Source organism: Euleptes europaea, chromosome 14, assembly GCF_029931775.1.
Source record: "Euleptes europaea isolate rEulEur1 chromosome 14, rEulEur1.hap1, whole genome shotgun sequence".
Lineage (NCBI taxonomy): Eukaryota > Metazoa > Chordata > Lepidosauria > Squamata > Sphaerodactylidae > Euleptes > Euleptes europaea.
In genome coordinates, this window is record NC_079325.1 from 15,149,815 (window position 1) to 15,167,981 (window position 18,167).

Here is an 18,167-nt window from a genome sequence, read left to right on the forward strand (position 1 = left end):
ACCGGGGACGGGACCGGAGGAGCCGGGGAGGGAGAGCAGGAGGGGGGCCAAATGGGCCGGTGGACGGAGGGATGGAGGGATGAATCGCCCCTCGGCCCAGAGCCCGACTCCGCCGCCGGCTGAAGCTGGCGCGTTCTGGGTGGGGTGGAGGTTGTGCTGTGGTTTTCTTTGCCGTCTAGTGGTTTTTAATTCCTCAAAGCACTTTTGGGTCCCTCTCTAAAACAAAAACGGCAGCCAATGCCAGGTGATGGGGATTCGAGCGAGCTTGTGTTTTCCTGGCAAGACTGTCCACGCAAGAGACACGTCCCGTCGTTTCCTCCTCAATCTGTCAACCCCGCCCCGCTGTTTCAAACAGGTGGGGAGAAGGGAGAAGCCGAGGAGGCGTGAACCAATGGCAGCTGAACCCAAACTACATTTTAAGCACAAAGTCTGTTTCCTTCTTGTCGCGGACTGGGCTTAGAGGGAAAAAGGGCCCCAGCAAGGCCCAGACAGACCACTTGGTTGGGGACGTAGGTTGGAACAGAGAACATCCACACACTTCACTGGTTACTTTGTCATAATGGCCTTTTGCTTTCCTGGAAGTGCTAAGCCTTCCACGGGTTCTAAACTCAAGTCCATAGGAGTACAGATTTCCTAGTGGGACTCTGGAAAAACCAGCCTTTCTGCTTTCGTCCCAAGCAAGATGACCTGCTTGGCCACAGGGTGTTGTGAGACAGCACACCGTCTTCCTGTTGACCAGCAATTTTGTATTCCTAGACCTTCTGGCTAGTAGCTCTCCCAGTTCTCGGGGAGACACCCCCCCTCCCTTCTCTTTTGAGATCACTGTCCAATTTCTCCGCCATCAGTTGCTTCATGAAGACAGGACGGCCAACGCTCCCCAGGTCTTTCCTCTCCTGTCCCATTTCCTTTGTGACATCACTTCCTGACTATGGACATTTTGGAGACGGCGCACCTTTGAGCTCTTCAGCTGCCCTTCCTGTTTCTTAGTCCCCTTCGGCAGAGCCGTAATTGCAAGTTGTGTTTCCTCGAGCAATCTTGCAAGTGGGGAAGGGGGCTTAATTTAAGGAAGTTTGTTGGGGAGGGGAGACGGTCATTGATGTACATGGACGGCTAAATTTCTGGTCTTTTTAATTTCTCTTTTGTTTGGTGTTTAGTGTTCATAATATTACAGTGTGTCTTTGGACTCGAAACCAAACTTTTACAAAGCGTTTCTCAGCAGAACACACACACACACCAGGGATACTCTGGTCTGGAATGGTCTCAAGAGGGACTGCTGGGGGCTGGAGGACCGAATTCGCCATCTGAGCAACGTATGACAATCACAGGGAAGACCCTCCGACAGAGGGCGGTGCCGACGGGACAAGGAGCGTTTTCTTACTGCTGCTTGTGTATTTCCTGCCCCCCTTCCTCTTCCCCCACCCCAATAGCACAACTGGAAGATTAATACAGGAGTTGTTAACAAGCGCCTTTGCCGTGGGGTTCATTCCAAAGCGCGTCAAATAAAAACGTACCCATTCCAAGAGAGGGATCGCATAAAACCGAAGAGACACAACGGCACAGCCACATGGTTGCCTTCCCACACCTCCAGCTCATTCTTTAGCATGGAAATGCTAGAAGCATACTCACAGGTGGCTGCTGCTCATGGCAATCCTGTCCATTCCTGGCCTTTTCCTTTCTTTACTTCATTTATGTCTAGGATTGCCAGGTCCCTCTTTGCTACCAGTGGGATGTTTTTGGGGTGGAGCCTGAGGAGAGCAGGGTTTGGGGAGGGGACGGACTTCAATGCCATAGAATCCAATTGCCAAAGTGGCCATTTTCTCCTGGTGAACTGATCTCTATCGGCTGGAGATCAGTTGTAACAGCAGGAGATCTCCAGCTAGTACCTGGAGGTTGGCAGCCCTATTTATATCCTGCTTTTCTCCTGAATGGGGCCCCAAAAAGCGTACATCGTTCTCTCCTCCATTTTATCCCCACAACAACCCTGTGAGGTAGATTAGGCTGAGAGAGTGAGACTGGCCCATGGTCACCCAGTAAGCTTCCATGGCAGAGTGGGGATTTGAACGTGGGTCTCCCGGTTCCTGGTCTCACGCTCTAACTGCTACACCACACTGGCTCCAGAACCCAGTTAGTTATATGATGTCACCTGCCTCCATTGGTCCTCCTTACTTTAATGATACTGCTCATACAGCCAATGCGGCTCTGAACACTGCCCATTGGTCCTCCAACAGGTCACATCAAGCAGGCAATGGGTGGAGATCTAGAGTGAGCTAGCGTGTCATTTGTGGAAGGGGGGTCAGAGTCACATAGGATACATAGAAAATAGAAACAGAGCTGGAAGAGGCCTCAAGGGTCATCTAGTCCAACCCCCTGCACAACGCTTCCTTGATAGGATTACCAATCTACAGGTGGTAGGTGGAGATCTCCTAGGATTACAACTGATCTCTAGCTGAAAGAGATCAGTTCACCTGGAGAAAATGGCTGCTTTGGAAGGTGGACTCTGTGGAATTATACCCCACTGAAGTTCCTCCCTTCCCCAAACCCTGCCCTCCTCAGGCTCCATCCCTAAAATCTCCAGGTATTTCCCAACCTAGAACTGACAACCCTGTTTACTGAGTTAATCCATCTCATGTTGGGTCTTCCTCTTTTCCTGATGCCTCCAACTTTTCCTAGCATTATCTTTTCCAGTGACTCTTGTTTTCCCCTCATGTGACCAAGTTACAATATCCTCACTGTATCGCTACATCAGCACCACCACCACCCCAAAATCGGCCATATCAATAAGATGAGGAAGATTTTTGATAAAATCCTAAGACTTCTGAGGAACTAGAGCCACGCCTGCCCAGGCAAGTAGTAGAAGGGATGAAGCCAATTGCCAGCCTCTATGTCCAGCGAGAGGACATGCTCGATGCAGTTCATTTAAATGCTGCCTCTAATGAAGCACCTTCCGCTTCACCACGCCAGAAAGCCCTGCTTCAGCCTCGCAACCGCTTTCCTATTTCTATCCAGGAACTGGGTGAGCTATTTAGGTCGAGGCGGCTAGAAATCCCTTGATAAGAGCCTCGGTTTTAATTATTCGCCGGACCGGCTTAGCTTCTAATTTTGTAGCCAGCGCATAGAAACAAGGCGAGTCCTCCTCGGCAAAGAGGGACAGGTGCTCACGCGGTACTCTTGCACCAGCCAAACATTATTAGGTTTGGACTCAAACATGCAGAACAGGAGATTTGCAAAAGGGAGGACAGAATCTTGGGTTTTTAAAGAAAGTGTTTTGCTTTTTGGAGGAAAGGAGTTCTGTTGCTGCCACCTAGTGACCATCTGCCGGAATAGCAAGTCCTACCTACTCACAACCTTGATCTCTTTTGAGCACCCCAGCATCCCGTAGGTGCCAGCAAGGTGGGGGACCCGCGCTATTCTACCTCACACATAATTCATGAAGTTTGATTAATATGCAAATGCTTGGCAGCTGATCTCCCCCCGCGAGCAGTTAATGATTTGTTCAGAGACCCAGCTGCCTGCCAGGATATTTCTTTGAGTCGACCATCTATGGCGGGAGCTTCTCCAACCATCTGTTCATTAATATGTAACAAGCCACAGTGATAAGCAATTAAACCGGCTGCAAATTAACCAATTTGCTTGGGGAGCAGCCTTTTGAGCACTTGTTTGTTTCATTAAACCTTGAATTCATCAGGAATCCAAAGGAAAAACGCAATGTCGTGCGTCATATTCCGAATTCAGCTATGGCTTCTCTCTCAGGAGTAGGGAGAAGGGCACACCATCGCAACAAGAAGTAAAAAAAACCCTTACCAGGTTCACAAACCCAGAGCTCAAGAATGTGTCTGTGGAAAAGTGACTGAGGAGGTTAGGTTGTGTTTCATATTCTTTCTTATGTTGAACAATGGAACATCCAGAGTACATCTTAAATGTCCAGCATGGTGCTTGAGGGTTCCATGACACTCATCCATGTGTTTCCTTGTTCCCACTGCCTTCTTCCACAGAGCAAAGAGTCAGCCCTGGCTTTCCTCCACTTCAATGGAACAGGACAACCTCAGGAGGATTCACCTTTATGTACACAGCAAGCACCCAGGAAGAAACAGCAGCCTCCATGACAGGAAAACCCTTGCTGAGCAGCCGCCCAACATTTTCATACAATCATAGAGTTGGAAAGGGCCATACAGGCCATCTAGCCATATACCTGCTCAATGCAGGATCAGCCTAGAGCATCCCTGGCAAGTGTTTGTCCAGCTTCTGCTTAAAGACAGCCAGTGAGGGGGAGCTCGACACCTCCCTAGGTAGCTGATTCCACTGTCGAACAACTCTTACTGTAAAAAAACGCTTTCCTAATATCCAGCTGGTACCTCTCCACCTGCAATTTAAACTCATTATCGCAAGTCCCATCCTCTGCTGCCAAAAGGAACAGCTCCCTGCCCTATTCTGATTTCCCCAATGGAGACCATGCTGTGGTCTCTTGCACTCACCCCAAGCCAGACATTTTGTGATGGCCCCTACTACCTATTTGCAAAATCCACAGGCTCAACACACTTAGGAACACCTGCTAGGGTTGCCAACCCCCCCCCCGGGGGGGGAGGCATGTTCACCTGGGATTACAACTCATCTTCAGACTACACAGATCAGTTCCCCTGGTGAAAATGGCTGTTTTGACGGTGGATTCTATAGCATTATACCCTGCCCATTATTGGGTATATTTGGTTAATATAGCAGAGTTTGCCCAGTTATGGAAGCATGATATTGAGTGCAGTAAAAATCAATCCTCCCAAGAAGTTAATTGCAAAAAGGAAAACTTACATTTATTCAAGTAGATTCTGTTCACATTCTTGTTGCAGTTGATAGAAAGATAGAAAGCCTAATCTGAAGAATACATTTCCCTATAAAAGTGGCCAGCTTTTCTGGCGTCTTGTGAGTGCAAGTATGATATACTGTTTCTACAGGAGAGACCTGTAGATACGTCTGCCTCCACGCAGGTCCATGTGGAAAGCAAGAGAAACAGTGGCTACTGAGAGAAAAGGAGGAAGGGTCAGAGGGCAGTCCCCAGGTTCAGACAAAGAGGAGCATCTCATTCAAGAGTAGGGTTGCCACCCGCCAGGTGGTGGCTGGAGATCTCCCACTATTACAATGGATCTCCAGCCAACAGAGATCAGTTCACCTGGAGAAAATGACCAATTTGGCAATTGGACTCTATGGCATTGAAGTCCCTCCCCTCTCCAAACTCTGCTCTCAGGCTCCGCCCCAAAAATCTCCAGGTATTTCCCAACTGGAAGCTGACAACCCTATTCAAGAGTTAACACTTATACACTTAAAATGAATTAGCGCCCCCACCCCCAATGTCCAGGCATGCTGAGTTGCTCTCACTCCAACACTGATAGCCCTCCCTAAACTCCACCCCTTCCCAGGCTCCACCTCCACATCTCCAGGAATTTCCCAACCCAGAGTTGGCAACCTTAACATCTTCCTCACTGGACAAAATTGCCTTTGGATGAGGGACAGTTCGAGCAGGTAGTACAGGTTGAGCAGGTAGTAGTAGTAGTAGAAGAAGAAGAGTTGGTTTTTATATGCTGACTTTCTCTACCACTTAAGGGAGTCTCAAACCGGCTTACAATCACCTTCCCTTCCCCTCCCCTCCCCACAACAGACACCCTGTGAGATAGGTGTGGCTGAGAGAACGTGACTTGCCAAAGGTCACCCAGCTGGCTTTGGGTGGAGGAGTGGGGAAACAAATCCAGTTCACCAGATTAGCCTCCGCCGCTCATGTGGAGGAGTGGGGAATCAAACCCGGTTCTCCAGATCAGAGTCCACCACTCCAAACCACCGCTCTTGACCACGACACCATGCTGGCTGTAGTAACAGCAGTTCTGTAGCAAAGCAAACACACAGGAAATGCAAGTGAGCTTTGAGAATTTTGTTTTCTGGCATTACACCATAGGGCCAAAGATTCACCACTCAGTATACTTTTACTTCTAGAACATCCTGGCCTTGGTAGCCAGTTTAAAGAGAAGCAGAACAGAGTCAATCCTGGGTAGGCATACTGGTTCCTGAGAGGATTCAGACCCTGTGACCAGGAAGAAGCAAGTAAGTGGTTCTTGGCTCAGAGATAATGCAGTTTTTGGGGCCTAACCACAACAACCCACTCTCAAAGTGGTGGTATCTGAGATGAGAGAAAGGCCTTGGTCAGCTGTAACTGTTCCTGCTAGTATAGGGCCGATTTCCCTTTCCTCCCCATTCTTTACCACTTTCGATGTTTTTTTCTTCTTCTCTCCCCTTTTTATGAGTGGGTGCAACTTCACAAAAGTGTTGTACACTGCAGGCAGTTCGCCATCCAAATGGGTCAAGAGGGGGCTGCACTACACCGAAGGGCTATCCGTAAATCTGGGAGAACCTGGTTCAAATCCCCCACTTTGCCACAAAGTGACCTTAGGTTAGTCACACATAGTGTTGCCAACCTCCAGGTACTAGCTGGCGATCTCCTGCTATTGCAACTGATCTCCAGCCGATAAAGATCGGTTCCCTTGGAGAAAATGGCTGCTTTGGCGATTGGAGTCCATGGCATAGAAGTCCCTCCCCAAACCCCGCCTTCCTCAGGCTCTGCCCCAAAAATCTCCAGGTATTTCCCAACCCGGAGCTGGCAACCCCAGTCACACACTCTCCGTGTTGTTAACCTCACAGTGTTGTTGTTATGAGGATAAAATAGAGGAAGGGAGAATAATATATGTTGCCCTGAGCTCTCTGGAAGAAACTTGGGATAAAATATTTATTAAATAAATAAGCAATATTTGGAGGACATGGTCTGTGAGGCTACAGACAAGCAGGTATGCTTGTTAGGCAGCTGTGATAAACGTCAGAAGGGCCCAGTTCGCATTTACACAGAATACTCTGGCTTGACACTGTACATATATTGTGAACAGGGAAGAGCTGCCAATCCTCATTCTCTGATGTGGGTACCAGAGCTTGACAGACATTCCTCTGACAAAATAAACCAATGTTTAAGAATTAGCCATCCTTCCTCGCAGAGCTTCTGAGTTTATGTGATTGAAGTGAAGCTTTAGTTTAATTTACTCCTCTGTTTGGCATTGTCTCCTGGTTTGCAATGCAGTCTCTCTGACACTGAGATTCCAAGATGAAAATGTGATCTAGATCTCCAGTTCACATTCAAAATGGGCCCCTTTTACACAGCGTGCACCCATTTTGACAGAGGAAGGGAGATGAACAAACAAATGCTGTCTTATGCCAAGTCAACCCAGAATCAATAGCCGTTCTCCAAGGTCTCCAGTGGAGAAAAGATCCTTCTTGCTACCTATTTCCTGAGATTCTTTAAATGTGGGTCATTCTGGACCCATGGGGTGACGTCACATCCCGACGTTTACTAAGCAGACTATGTTTACAGGGTGGTTTGCCATTGCCTTCCCCAGTCATTTACACTTTACCCCCAGCATGCTGGGTACTCATTTTACCGACCTCGGAAGGATGGAAGGCTGAGTCAACCTTGAGCCAGCTACCTGAAACCGACTTCCGTCGGGATCGAACTCATGTCGTGAGCAGAGCTTTTGACTGTGGTACTGCAGCTGACCACTCTGCGCCACAGGGCTCCAGCATGATTTAAATACAAATTAGCAATGGCATTCAGCTCACCCATTGATACCCCTGCTTGAGAGCCAGCGTGATGTAGTGGTTAAGAGCAGCGGATGCTAATCTGGAGAACCGGGTTTGTTTCCCCACTCCCCGTCGGGATCGAACTCAGGTTGTGAGCAGAGCTTTTGACTGCAGTACTGCAGCTGACCACTCTGCGCCACAGGGCTCTAGCATGATCTAAATATAAATTAGCAATGGCATTCAGCTCACCCACTGATACCCCTGCTCGAGAGCCAGTGTCGTGTAGTAGTTAAGAGTGGCAAACTCTAATCTGGAGAACCAGGATTGATTCCACGTTCCTCCACATGAATCCTGCTGCGTGACCTCGGGCCAGTCACAGTCTTCTCCGAACTCTCGCAGCCTCACCTACCTCACAAGGTATCTGTTGTGGGGAGGGGAAGGGAAGGTGATTGTAATCCGCTTTGTGATTCCTTAAAGGGTATAAAAACCAACTCTGCTTCTTGTTCCAGTTTTGGAAACAATAGTTGAGAGTTGCCTTCTTGTCAGCCACAAGATGGCGCTTCACAGAAGTTGAGTCATTGCTCGAAGGTGAGGCGTTTCCTTCTGGAGTAGGTGTTGGGTGAATGCCTTCAACCTTATAGCAAAAAGTGAAAGAGCAAATAAATCACAGAGCTGGTCTAGTAAATTTTCCACTGTGGGTTGACTCCTGAGAAACAGCTGAACAAGTTTGTCCTTGAGGCAGAATAAAGGTAAATTAATCTTTCTCCTGGACTAATAAAAAAAAAAAAACTTTAGGAGTTTTTTTCTCCTCCAGTTCCCACAAACTCCGTCCCGTTAACATTAAACGTGCTAAAGAAGCAAGCATTTCTTCACAAGTAGAAATTATACCCCCCAAAATGCATGGGCATCCTCCTCCAGAAACTAAATAATCAATTTCGACACACCCCAGCATTTCTTCTTGGAAGATGATATCCAAGATATTGAATGCAGACCACAGGTTTGGCTTCCAAACAAGCTTTGCCTCATGCTGAGTAAAGGATACTCCTGAACACACCATTCTCTGCCTCCTAAAAGCCATGCCTCCTCTGCACTCCCAGGACACTTCAGGGGATCTGCGTCACTCAAAGACCCTCCCCCCCCAAAAAAAACAAGGGTCAGTCTTGCGTGTTCTGCTATTTGAAGGCCACTCGACCCTTTCTGATGTAAATCACATTGGCTGCTTTTTAAAAAACAAACTGTAAAGTACAGAAAGAGACCTCCATGCCTAGGCACAAAAAGGGAGGGTCCAGGAAGCGACAATCCATGTTAGCATGTTTACTATAACAGCGCATCGCGTTTCCAGAGCCCATCAGAGCATTGAAAGCATTTCCTTAAAACTATGTGCGACTGCCTAGTTTTTTGCAGGGTGTGTGTGCGCTGAGAGGAACATGCTATAAAAGCCACCCGATGAAGTCATTGCTGAGGGGACGTTTTGCTCTGCTTTTTGCAGTTCGCAATTCATCCTCCCAGCCGAGATGCAGTGCTGCTAGCAAAGGATGGCTGTGCGGGGGAAAGAGCCCTCAGAAGGCACGGTTGCCCACAGACCCGTCTCCTACGTTTTAAGTTGCCTGCTTTATTGAGCAGCTAGCAGCAGGGTCTTTAATTAAAAGGATGCCGCCTCGTCGTTGGCCTATAAAAGAGCGATCTCGGAAGGTGCGTTTGTTTTTACAAGTCCACGGTATCGTAAAAATAATTGAAACTGTTACTTGCATCTGGTCTATCACCCATGAAGGGCCACTTTCCAAGCTTAGTTGAATGCCCCCTCAATTTATGAGGATGCACAACTGAGAAGAGAAAAGCTGATGGGGGGGATGTTTGTCTACAACGGCTATATCCCCTTGAAATGGGCCGTGGTGGCTTAAATGCTGAGCTTTCTTCAAGTTTAAGGTTTCATTTTCAGTGTTTAGGCCCGAACATGCCACCTAGAGTCATTCTTTTAGCTAGTTATCCTTTCATGGGCCTCACCACAAAGACAAATGTGCATAATTTTAAAAGAGAGCCTATTGTGAATCTGCATTAGCCCTTTCGAAGAGGGGAGAGACGGACACCAAACTGTCCAACTGGGCTGACCTCAGGAGCAACCAGCACTTCTCATTTGTGGGAGAAGTTGGCTGTGCAGAATGCTGATTGGCTGACCCGTGTGGCAGCTACAGAGCCACCTCCCTCCCGTCTCCTCATCCAGCATGTGTAGAACGCTGATTGGCTGGCTGTTGTGGCAATCACAAATCTATTTCCACCGTCTATGATTCCCCATGGGTCAGTCACAGCCTACCCTACCTGATAGGGTTGCCAGCTCCGGGTTGGGAAATACCTGGAGATTTTGGGGGTGGAGCCTGAAGAGGGTGGGGATTGGAGAGGGGAGGGACTTTAATGCCATAGTGTCCAATTGCCAAAGCAGCCATGATCTCCTGCCACCACCTACACAGTCTACACAACCACCTAGAAGTTGGCAACCCTGCTACTTGACCTTGTTGTTGTTAGGATAACATGGAAGAAGAACCATGCATGCCGGCCTGAGCTCCTTGAACAAGGAAGGTAGAATAGAAAGGAAACAGGGACATATGAAGCCAGCGTAAGCCGTTGGCGTAAGCAGTCACCAAGGTGGGCTAAATGCCAAGGGCTGATGGCTTCTCAGGGGCCCACTCATAGGGATAAAGTTAGGTCTCCCGCTGTGAGTAGGGTTGCCAACCTCCAGGTACTAGCTGGAGATCTCCTGCTATTACAACTGATCTCCAGCTGACAGAGATCAGTTCACCTGGAGAAAATGGCTGCTTTGGCCATTGGACTCTATGGCATTGAAGTCCCTCCCCTCCCCAAACCCCACCCTCCTCAGGCTCCGCCCCAAAAACCTCCCGCTGGTTGTGAAGAGGGACCTGGCAACCCTAACTATGAGACAGTTGAGTTTCTTTTATAAAGCAAAAAATCTAGTGGTACATTAAAGACTTAACAACTGCCATTTGCCATTGCAGATTTCACCAAGAATTAACCAGCTGCAATAAAGGGCAGAGATGCAGCTTGCTTGCAGATCAGGGGGGCATGAAAGCAAGAGGTAATAAAACAATTAAACTCCATAGCAACAATTCACCTCCCCCAAAGTCTCCATTGACTCCCCCTTTAATGGCAAGACTCATAGGATTGCAGACTTACAAGATTGTGCTTTTTAAAAAAAAACATTTTAGCTCTTAACAATTTATTTAAGGCTCAGAGTCCACATGCAGGGTGTTCTCCTTTACACGCTGTCTATTCTACAAAGCAAAAAAAAATTTCTTTGAATTAGTGTAGTGGGTTTATGTTTAAAGATTTCCTCTTTGATTGGAATGTATTTGTTAATTTCAGATCGTTCGTGTGCTTTTCTGGGTTGGATGCAGACCAAATTGGCAATTTCCACCGATTCCCCCTTTCCACTGCAGACCCCACTTGTCATTCCTGTCTTCCGCACTTATACAAAAGTCAGTGTGCTGTTTCGCTTGGTCGGCGCTGCAGGAGTTCCTACTAACGTGCACCAGCTGCAGGGACCGCAATCGGCGTAGGCATCTCCTTGCAACCAGGGCAGAGAACTGTGCTGTCTCTACAGGGATACGAGGCTCTGCTACTGGTCTGTAGCTCAGGGTGTTAAAGAGGTACAACTGGGAACAGTAATATCAAGACTAATGAGTCCGAATGGCAGATGTGTTTACAATGAAATAGCCAACCATGTCATAAAGAGTAGTGGAAATTATTTCTCGGCTGTAAATGTCTTGTGAATCTAAGTTATGAGTCAGACTGGGAAGAACAAGGGAACAAAAATGCTCTCTTTTTCTTCTAAGTGTGTTGGGTTGTTTCTGTGGAATCTTAAACATATTGCACTTACCAAACTGTGGGACCCGCCTGACTTAGGAAACAACATGAGCTTTTCCTTCCACATTTAACTATACGGTGTTGTAATATAATAAAGCTCTTTTCCACTGAAGGCCAAGCACTTACGTTATAGCTGCATCCATAAAGTGATTTATTGTGTTGCTTTCATGCAGCCAAGAAAGCAAAATTTCATTTGATTTCCCTTTACGAGAGAAAGCAAATTGAAATGTGAAAGAGTGCAGTTAAATGTTGAGCCAAAGGGGGAGGGCGAAATGGAAGGGGTGTATGGTAGGGTTGCCAGCTCTGGGCTGGGAATTACCTGGAGATCTTTGGGGCACAGCCTGAGGAGGGCAGGGGTTTTTTTTGGGGGGGGGGACTTCAATGCCATAGATTCCAATTGCCAAAGCGGCTATTTTCTCCAGAACTGATCTCTATCGGCTGGAGATCACTTGTAATTGTGGGAGATCTCCAGCTACTACCTAGAGGTTGTCAACCCCATTACCAGCTCTGGGTTGGGAAATACCTGGAGATTTTTGGAGCAGAAACTGAGGAGGGTGGGGTTTGGGGAGGGACTTCAGCAGAGTATAATGCCATAGAGTCCACCTTCAAAGAAGCTGATCTTGATTGTTTGAAGATCAATTGGAATAGTGGGAGATCGGCAGGTACCACCTGGAGGTTGGCAACCCTAGGGTGTGGTTAGAGGATAAAGGGGCTGTGCCAGCGTGGTGTGGTGGTGTAGTGGTTAAGAGCAGTGGTTTGGAGCAGTGGAGTGATCTGGAGAACTGGGTTTGATTCCTCTCTCCTCCACGTGAGTAGCGGAAACTAATCTGGTGAACTGGATTAGTTTCCCCGCTTCTACACATGAAGCCTACTGGGTGACCTTGGGCCAGTTACAACTCTGTTAGAGCTCTCTCAGCCTCACCTACCTCACAGGGTGTCTGTTGTGGGGAGGGGAAGGGAAGGCGATTGTAAGCCAGTTTGAGTCTCCCTTAAGTAGTAAAGAAAGTCGGCATATAAAAACCAACTCTTTTTCTTCTTCAAAGGGGAAAGGGGGCCTGGCTATACTCTGTTGCCCATGGCTCATGAAAACCTGGAACCAGCCCTGAGTGCATATGTTCCAATGCCTATGCAGTTGGCACACATCTCTTTCTGCTTAATCTTTGGGTTCTGTTCTATACACTAGTGGTGCTCCCACCACGGGTTTGAATCCATTGCTATTTTGTTTCTGCACTCAAGGCCCCAACCTCCAGGTAGAAGCAGGAGATGTCCTGCTATTATAACTGGTCTCCAGCCAATAGATATCAGTTCACCTGGAGAAAATGGCCGCTTTGGCTATTGGACTCTATGGCATTGAAGTCCCTCCCCTCCCCAAACCATGCCCTCCTCAAGCTCTGCCCCAAAAACCTCCCACCGGTGGCAAAGAGGGACCTGGCAACCCTCCTGATTATTCCAACACTGCATTCGCTCGTGATGCCTTCTGCCCTTTTCTGCTTCTCTATGAATGTGAACAAGGAAAAATTAACACGATATCTGTGCCTTCAACCGATTATCATTGCTTATGCATCTGGTGCTGGAAACTAATTGGGGATGGAGTTGCCCCTCCTCTGTTAATTGTCCAGAAAATAAAGGGTTCCATCACAATGAGGACCAAAGGAAAATGGCCCTGGCTGACTTGCACTGGTGGGTGGAATGTGTAGTCAAGTCCTACCCAACTTATGGCAGGCTTGTCTGCCTCTGTGTAGCGACCCTCGCTGGTCTCTCATCCAAGTACTAACCAGGACTAACCCTGCTTAGCTTCTGAGATCTGATGAGATCGGCCATGCAGGTCAGGGTGACTCCGACTACAAGGCAAAAAAAACAACAACACTGACGTTCTGTAACAAAACATTTATGCTTCATGAAGGGTTGATTTTAAATTAAATTTATTGATACTTAACACTGAGCTGCAGTTATCCCTTGATCAGGAAAGATATTTCCACATTGCCTGCAGGATGCAACAAATCCCCCATCCCCGGAACACATATTTTCATTAAAAACGGTCTCTACCCCTCCCTCCAAGGAGCAGTCTGGATTTCGATGACAAATCCACTCCCAAGTCAAAATGCCAATGCTCCTGGGTGTTCGCAGGGGCCACGCCATGGGCGGTTCCTCCAGTCCAATCGCTCTCCTTCTTGGCAACAGATGTAAAGGCCACTAGAGATTAAATTCCCCAGCTGGCCCTTGGAAGATGGACACTTCCACCCATGGCTAAGGCACATTGGTAATCGCAAGGGGAGGGACAGGGATTGTTCCCCCTCCCCTCAGTGGAGGAAGTTTATTATAATCATTTCCCTCGTTTTTTTCTGCCCACAGACAAAACCAAGAGCAGCAAATGTGACAACCCTTAAACCGGTACCCTTGACTTGAGGGAAATAAATAAATTTTGACTGGAGAGTTGAGATTTTTAAAAGAAGAAAGAGTTAAAAATATTTATTCCCACACAAAAACGGAGAGACTCTTTTTTCCAAAGCGCGGATTTCCTGCCCCACGCCAGACAGGTGTGTTTAAACAAGGGCCCATTCCTGAAATGTATGGACTACCAGCCTGATCCATGTGATGCAGCAGCTTACTTTGAAATTCACCCCATTTCTTGGGCCCCCAGAGGAGCCCTCGTCTTGAATAACCCAAACATCCCTCTTCTTAGCGGAAAAGGCAGACAAGGTGCTGTATAAATTCTGGTTCTGTTCGCGAGGAATCGTGTGTGACTTGTTGCTTCTCTCCACAAAACAGACACACTCGTTTTCTCCGCCCCCTGATTCTTCCCCCTTCCCTCAAGTCTCCTTCCCCCTTCCTTCAAGACCTTTGGCCAGGACAGGTTCTTATTTTCTTTCATTTCTTACTGCAGTCCTATTCCTGCTGAGATGTGGCTCCTACACGAGAAAAGAAACCTACAGCTTATAATTAGAAGGTTCTTCCCAAGAACAAGACTTGGGATACTGGGCAGGGCACATAGAAACACACACACACACACACACACACACACACACACCCTTCACAGAAGGAAGATTCTCTTTCATCCAAGAGCCCAGAAACTCAGTATGTTCGGTTCAACTTCATTGTTTTTAGTATAAAAACCAATATCAAAATACTGTAGGGTTTTCTCCCTGTATGCTATACCCTTGAAAAATAATAGCTGGGGCGGGGGGGACTGAGTGGGCATCATCATCATCCGCTCCTATCCCTAACAGCCTTCTCCTGGACATCACTAATTCTTCCACCGCTGGGGGAACCAGTGCGTTTCATCACGTCTCGATTCGAACAGGGGGAAAGAAAACAAAATAGCCAACAGCCAATAATCCTTCATGCGGTTGGCTCCTGCTGCTCCGCCAAGAGACCCTGACACAGTTATAACTTAAATAGCCTAGTAAACAGCCACCACTGCCCCTCAGAGTGGGAAGGCAAAAGTGATTAAGGTAGCAGCATGTCCTGGGATGGGAAAATCCCACAGAAGTGTCTGTTCAATTGCCCCCAAGGCCCACTGTCAAGTCTGGCCCAGGGTCCCAAAAGGATGCATCCACGCCTCAGGATTTCAGGAGATTTGGCTCCCAAGAGCCTCCATTCGATGCAGAGGAAACCTCACAGCTGTCCAAAAGTGTAGGACTCCACAGATGGCAGAAATCTGCCAAGATCACCTAATTCTACAGCTACCATCGTCCGCTCCTTCCGGGATCCTTTCCATTCTTAGCTGCCAACCCAGCTTTCCACCCTGTTCTGCAGGTCATTACAGTAAAGTTGTGAGATCTTCACAGCAGTCACTGTCAGATGCAGGGAGAAGGAAAGCCATGGGTGGGGGGGCTGCCAGCCACGGTGGTCCTCCGGTTGGCCTAGAAGCCAACTCAGACGTTGTGGTCCATGTCACATCAGAAGTAAGTGAGGTTCTTGATGAGTCCCATTTCCAGCATCTTTTTTATCGCTAGAGCTTCGTGGGAGACATTGTGCTCCGAACTCTGCAAGACAGATAACGGGGAACAAAGCATGGGTAATCATGGCCCAAAAAATGGGTAAAATCCCTACAACAGCTGAGATCAGTGTGGGAGCAGCAACAGTGGGGCAGGTGTGTGTAATGGCTCTTTAAGCACACAAGAGCACAGCTAGATCAGACCAGCAGTCCATCTAATCCAGTTTCTTGTTTCACACAGTGGCCAATGAACAAGGCATAAAGGCACAGATCTAACCCACTGACGCAGCCTCCTAGCACTGGTATTCTAGGGTGAATGCCTCTCAATATAGAAGAAGAGTTGGTTTTTTTATGTCGTCTTTCTCTACCATCTTTCTCTAACTTAAGGAAGTTTCAAATCGGCTTGCAATCACCTTCCCTCTCCCTCCCCACAACAGACACCCTGTGAGGTAGGTAGGACTGAGGGAGCTCTAAGAGAGCTGTGACTAGCCCAAGGTCACCCAGCAGGCTTCAGGTGAAGGAGTGGGGAAACCAACCCGGTTCTCCAGATTAGTGTCCGGCACTCAAGTGGAAGAGTGGGGAATCAAACCCGGTTCTCCAGATTAGAGTCCACCGCTCCAAACCACTGCACCATGCTGGCTCTCTTTAGTTTCCTTTAGTTACCATGGTTGGTAGCCACTGATGGACGTGTTCTGGAAGGAAGGAAGGAAGGAAGGAAGGAAGGAAGGAAGGAAGGAAGGAAGGAAGGAAGGAAGGAAGGAAGGAAGGAAGGAAGGAAGGAAGGAAGGAAGGAAGGAAGGAAGGAAGGAAGGAAGGAAGAAAGAAAGAAAGAAAGAAAGAAAGAAAGAAAGAAAGAAAGAAAGAAAGAAAGAAAGAAAGAAAGTCACTCACAGCCATCGACTTCAACGTGATTTGCTCATAGTAGTGTATGGTCTGTTTCTTGTTGGAGGAATCTGGGTATCCAAAGCCGGCGATATGTACCAAGTCACAGAAGTGCAATGCTAAGGTGATGGCCACCAACCCAGTGGTCGGTTTCTAGAGCAGACAGAACAAAATAACGGGTCATGTTTTATGTTGGACTGGAGTCCTGCTTTATCCTCTCCCACTCAGTCCTTCAGTTGGTTAAGGTGGAGATGAGCTTGGATCCACGCAGACCAAAGAAACCCAAGGCTTGAATACTCTCTGGGCACGCATTGTGGGACTATTGTGGTCAGGGAAGTAAACAATATTGTTTATCTTTTTTTAATGCACAAAGGAGACCAGGTGTCTCCACACCAGAAAAGAAAGAAATTTCCCACACATAGAAAATGACCACATCAAGACTACAGTAGAACCTCCCATAATCATTTTCTATGGGGATGGGTTTTTGTTCTGCCTCCTGTGAGCCTTCACCAGGTGTCTGAAGTGATACTGCCCAAACACACATTTACCACTTTAGCATAAACTAAGTCTAACAAAATCGTGGATGTTGTCACTTTGCGTTTGAAACCCTACCTGGACTGATCTATGATGATTCCCCCCCCCAAAAAAAAAATTTTTTTTCTGCAGTAGCTATCACTGAAGTTTGCTTGTTTATTTGTACCCCAGTTTGCTCCCTAAAGGGGCCCAAAGTGTCTTACAGCATAGGGGGAAAAACCCAATATATAAATAATCCAGTAAACAGAAAACAAATCTAACTAAAAAAGCAAACACGTAAATGTAAAGTGGCATTTAATTTAGTGTACATTTTATTTCAAATTGACTGTCTATCCTGCTAACTTGTATCTGATGAAAGAAGGGAGCTTTAACTCTCGAAAGCTCTTACCCCAAAAATCTTGTTGGCCTCTGGTGCTACTGGACTCGAATCTAGCTATTCTACTGCAGACCTACACAGTTATGCCTTCTGAATCTATCTTGCCAACAACATTCACATGTTGTGTTCCCCAAAAAACACATTTTACCATATTGACAGATATCTTCCTTGGGGCTTTTTCACACAAACAGAAGCCAGATGACGGGAGGCAAGAGAAGTCCATGAGCTATGGACGACTGGTCCTTACCCAATTCTGAGCATTTGGGGAGGACAAATGTCTTTTGCTCACCCTCAAAACTTAAACCTAAAGAACATGTTTCCTTCCTCTCTTATGCTCTCTTACCTGTTTAATCTTCCGCAGATGTTTCATGGGAAGCTTAAGCAGTTTAGCAGCAGTTATTTCCATGAAGTAAGGGTTGAGAATTCGGATTTGCTCGGGATTTGCATCCCAAATTAACGGGGGCTGCTTCCAGAAGCCCTTTCGAAGCTAAGGGGGAAAAATAACCACGGGGAGGTCAGTCACAGGCTTTTTACCCTCCAGAGAAGAGTCAGAGCTGCCATTAATATTCATTGGGAAGAAAGACCAAAAAGCAATGTAGAGAGACTGCTTAATTTAAGAGAGGGCTTTCTGAGGATGCATTGGAATATTTGGAACCTGAACCTCCTTTGATTTGGCTGGGAATCTCTCTCTGCAACTCTTGGCTGCCTGCAGATGAAAATACCTCTGAGTATGCACAGAGTGTTCTTCCATGTCCCATTAACTTCCTCATCAGGCATTATTACATGTGCACATGTAAATTCCCTATGTCGGGGGTCCCCAACCTTTTTTGAGCCTGCGGGCACATTCAGAATTATGACAAGGCATGGTGGTGGCAGCAACAAAATGGCCACCACAAAATGGCTGCAGCAAGAGGCAGCAAGCCACAAAACGATTGCTGCAGCTTAACTTCAGTAACACAGAGG

The 18,167-nt window shown here is 47.4% G+C and overlaps 1 protein-coding gene across 2 annotated transcripts in view; it reads right to left on the reverse strand.

Moving 5' to 3' along the window:
• Positions 1-15,333: 15,333 nt before the first annotated feature.
• Positions 15,334-18,167, reverse strand: part of ST3GAL4 (ST3 beta-galactoside alpha-2,3-sialyltransferase 4) — a 74,460-nt gene continuing 71,626 nt past the window's right edge. For both annotated transcript variants that reach the window (XM_056860527.1, XM_056860528.1), the window contains exons 9-11: positions 17,548-17,691; positions 16,304-16,447; positions 15,334-15,461 (exon numbers count right to left, since the gene is read on the reverse strand). In XM_056860527.1, coding sequence (XP_056716505.1) covers positions 15,375-15,461; positions 16,304-16,447; positions 17,548-17,691 — 375 coding nt within the window. In that variant the 3' untranslated portion in view covers positions 15,334-15,374. The remainder of the gene's footprint in view (positions 15,462-16,303; positions 16,448-17,547; positions 17,692-18,167) is intronic.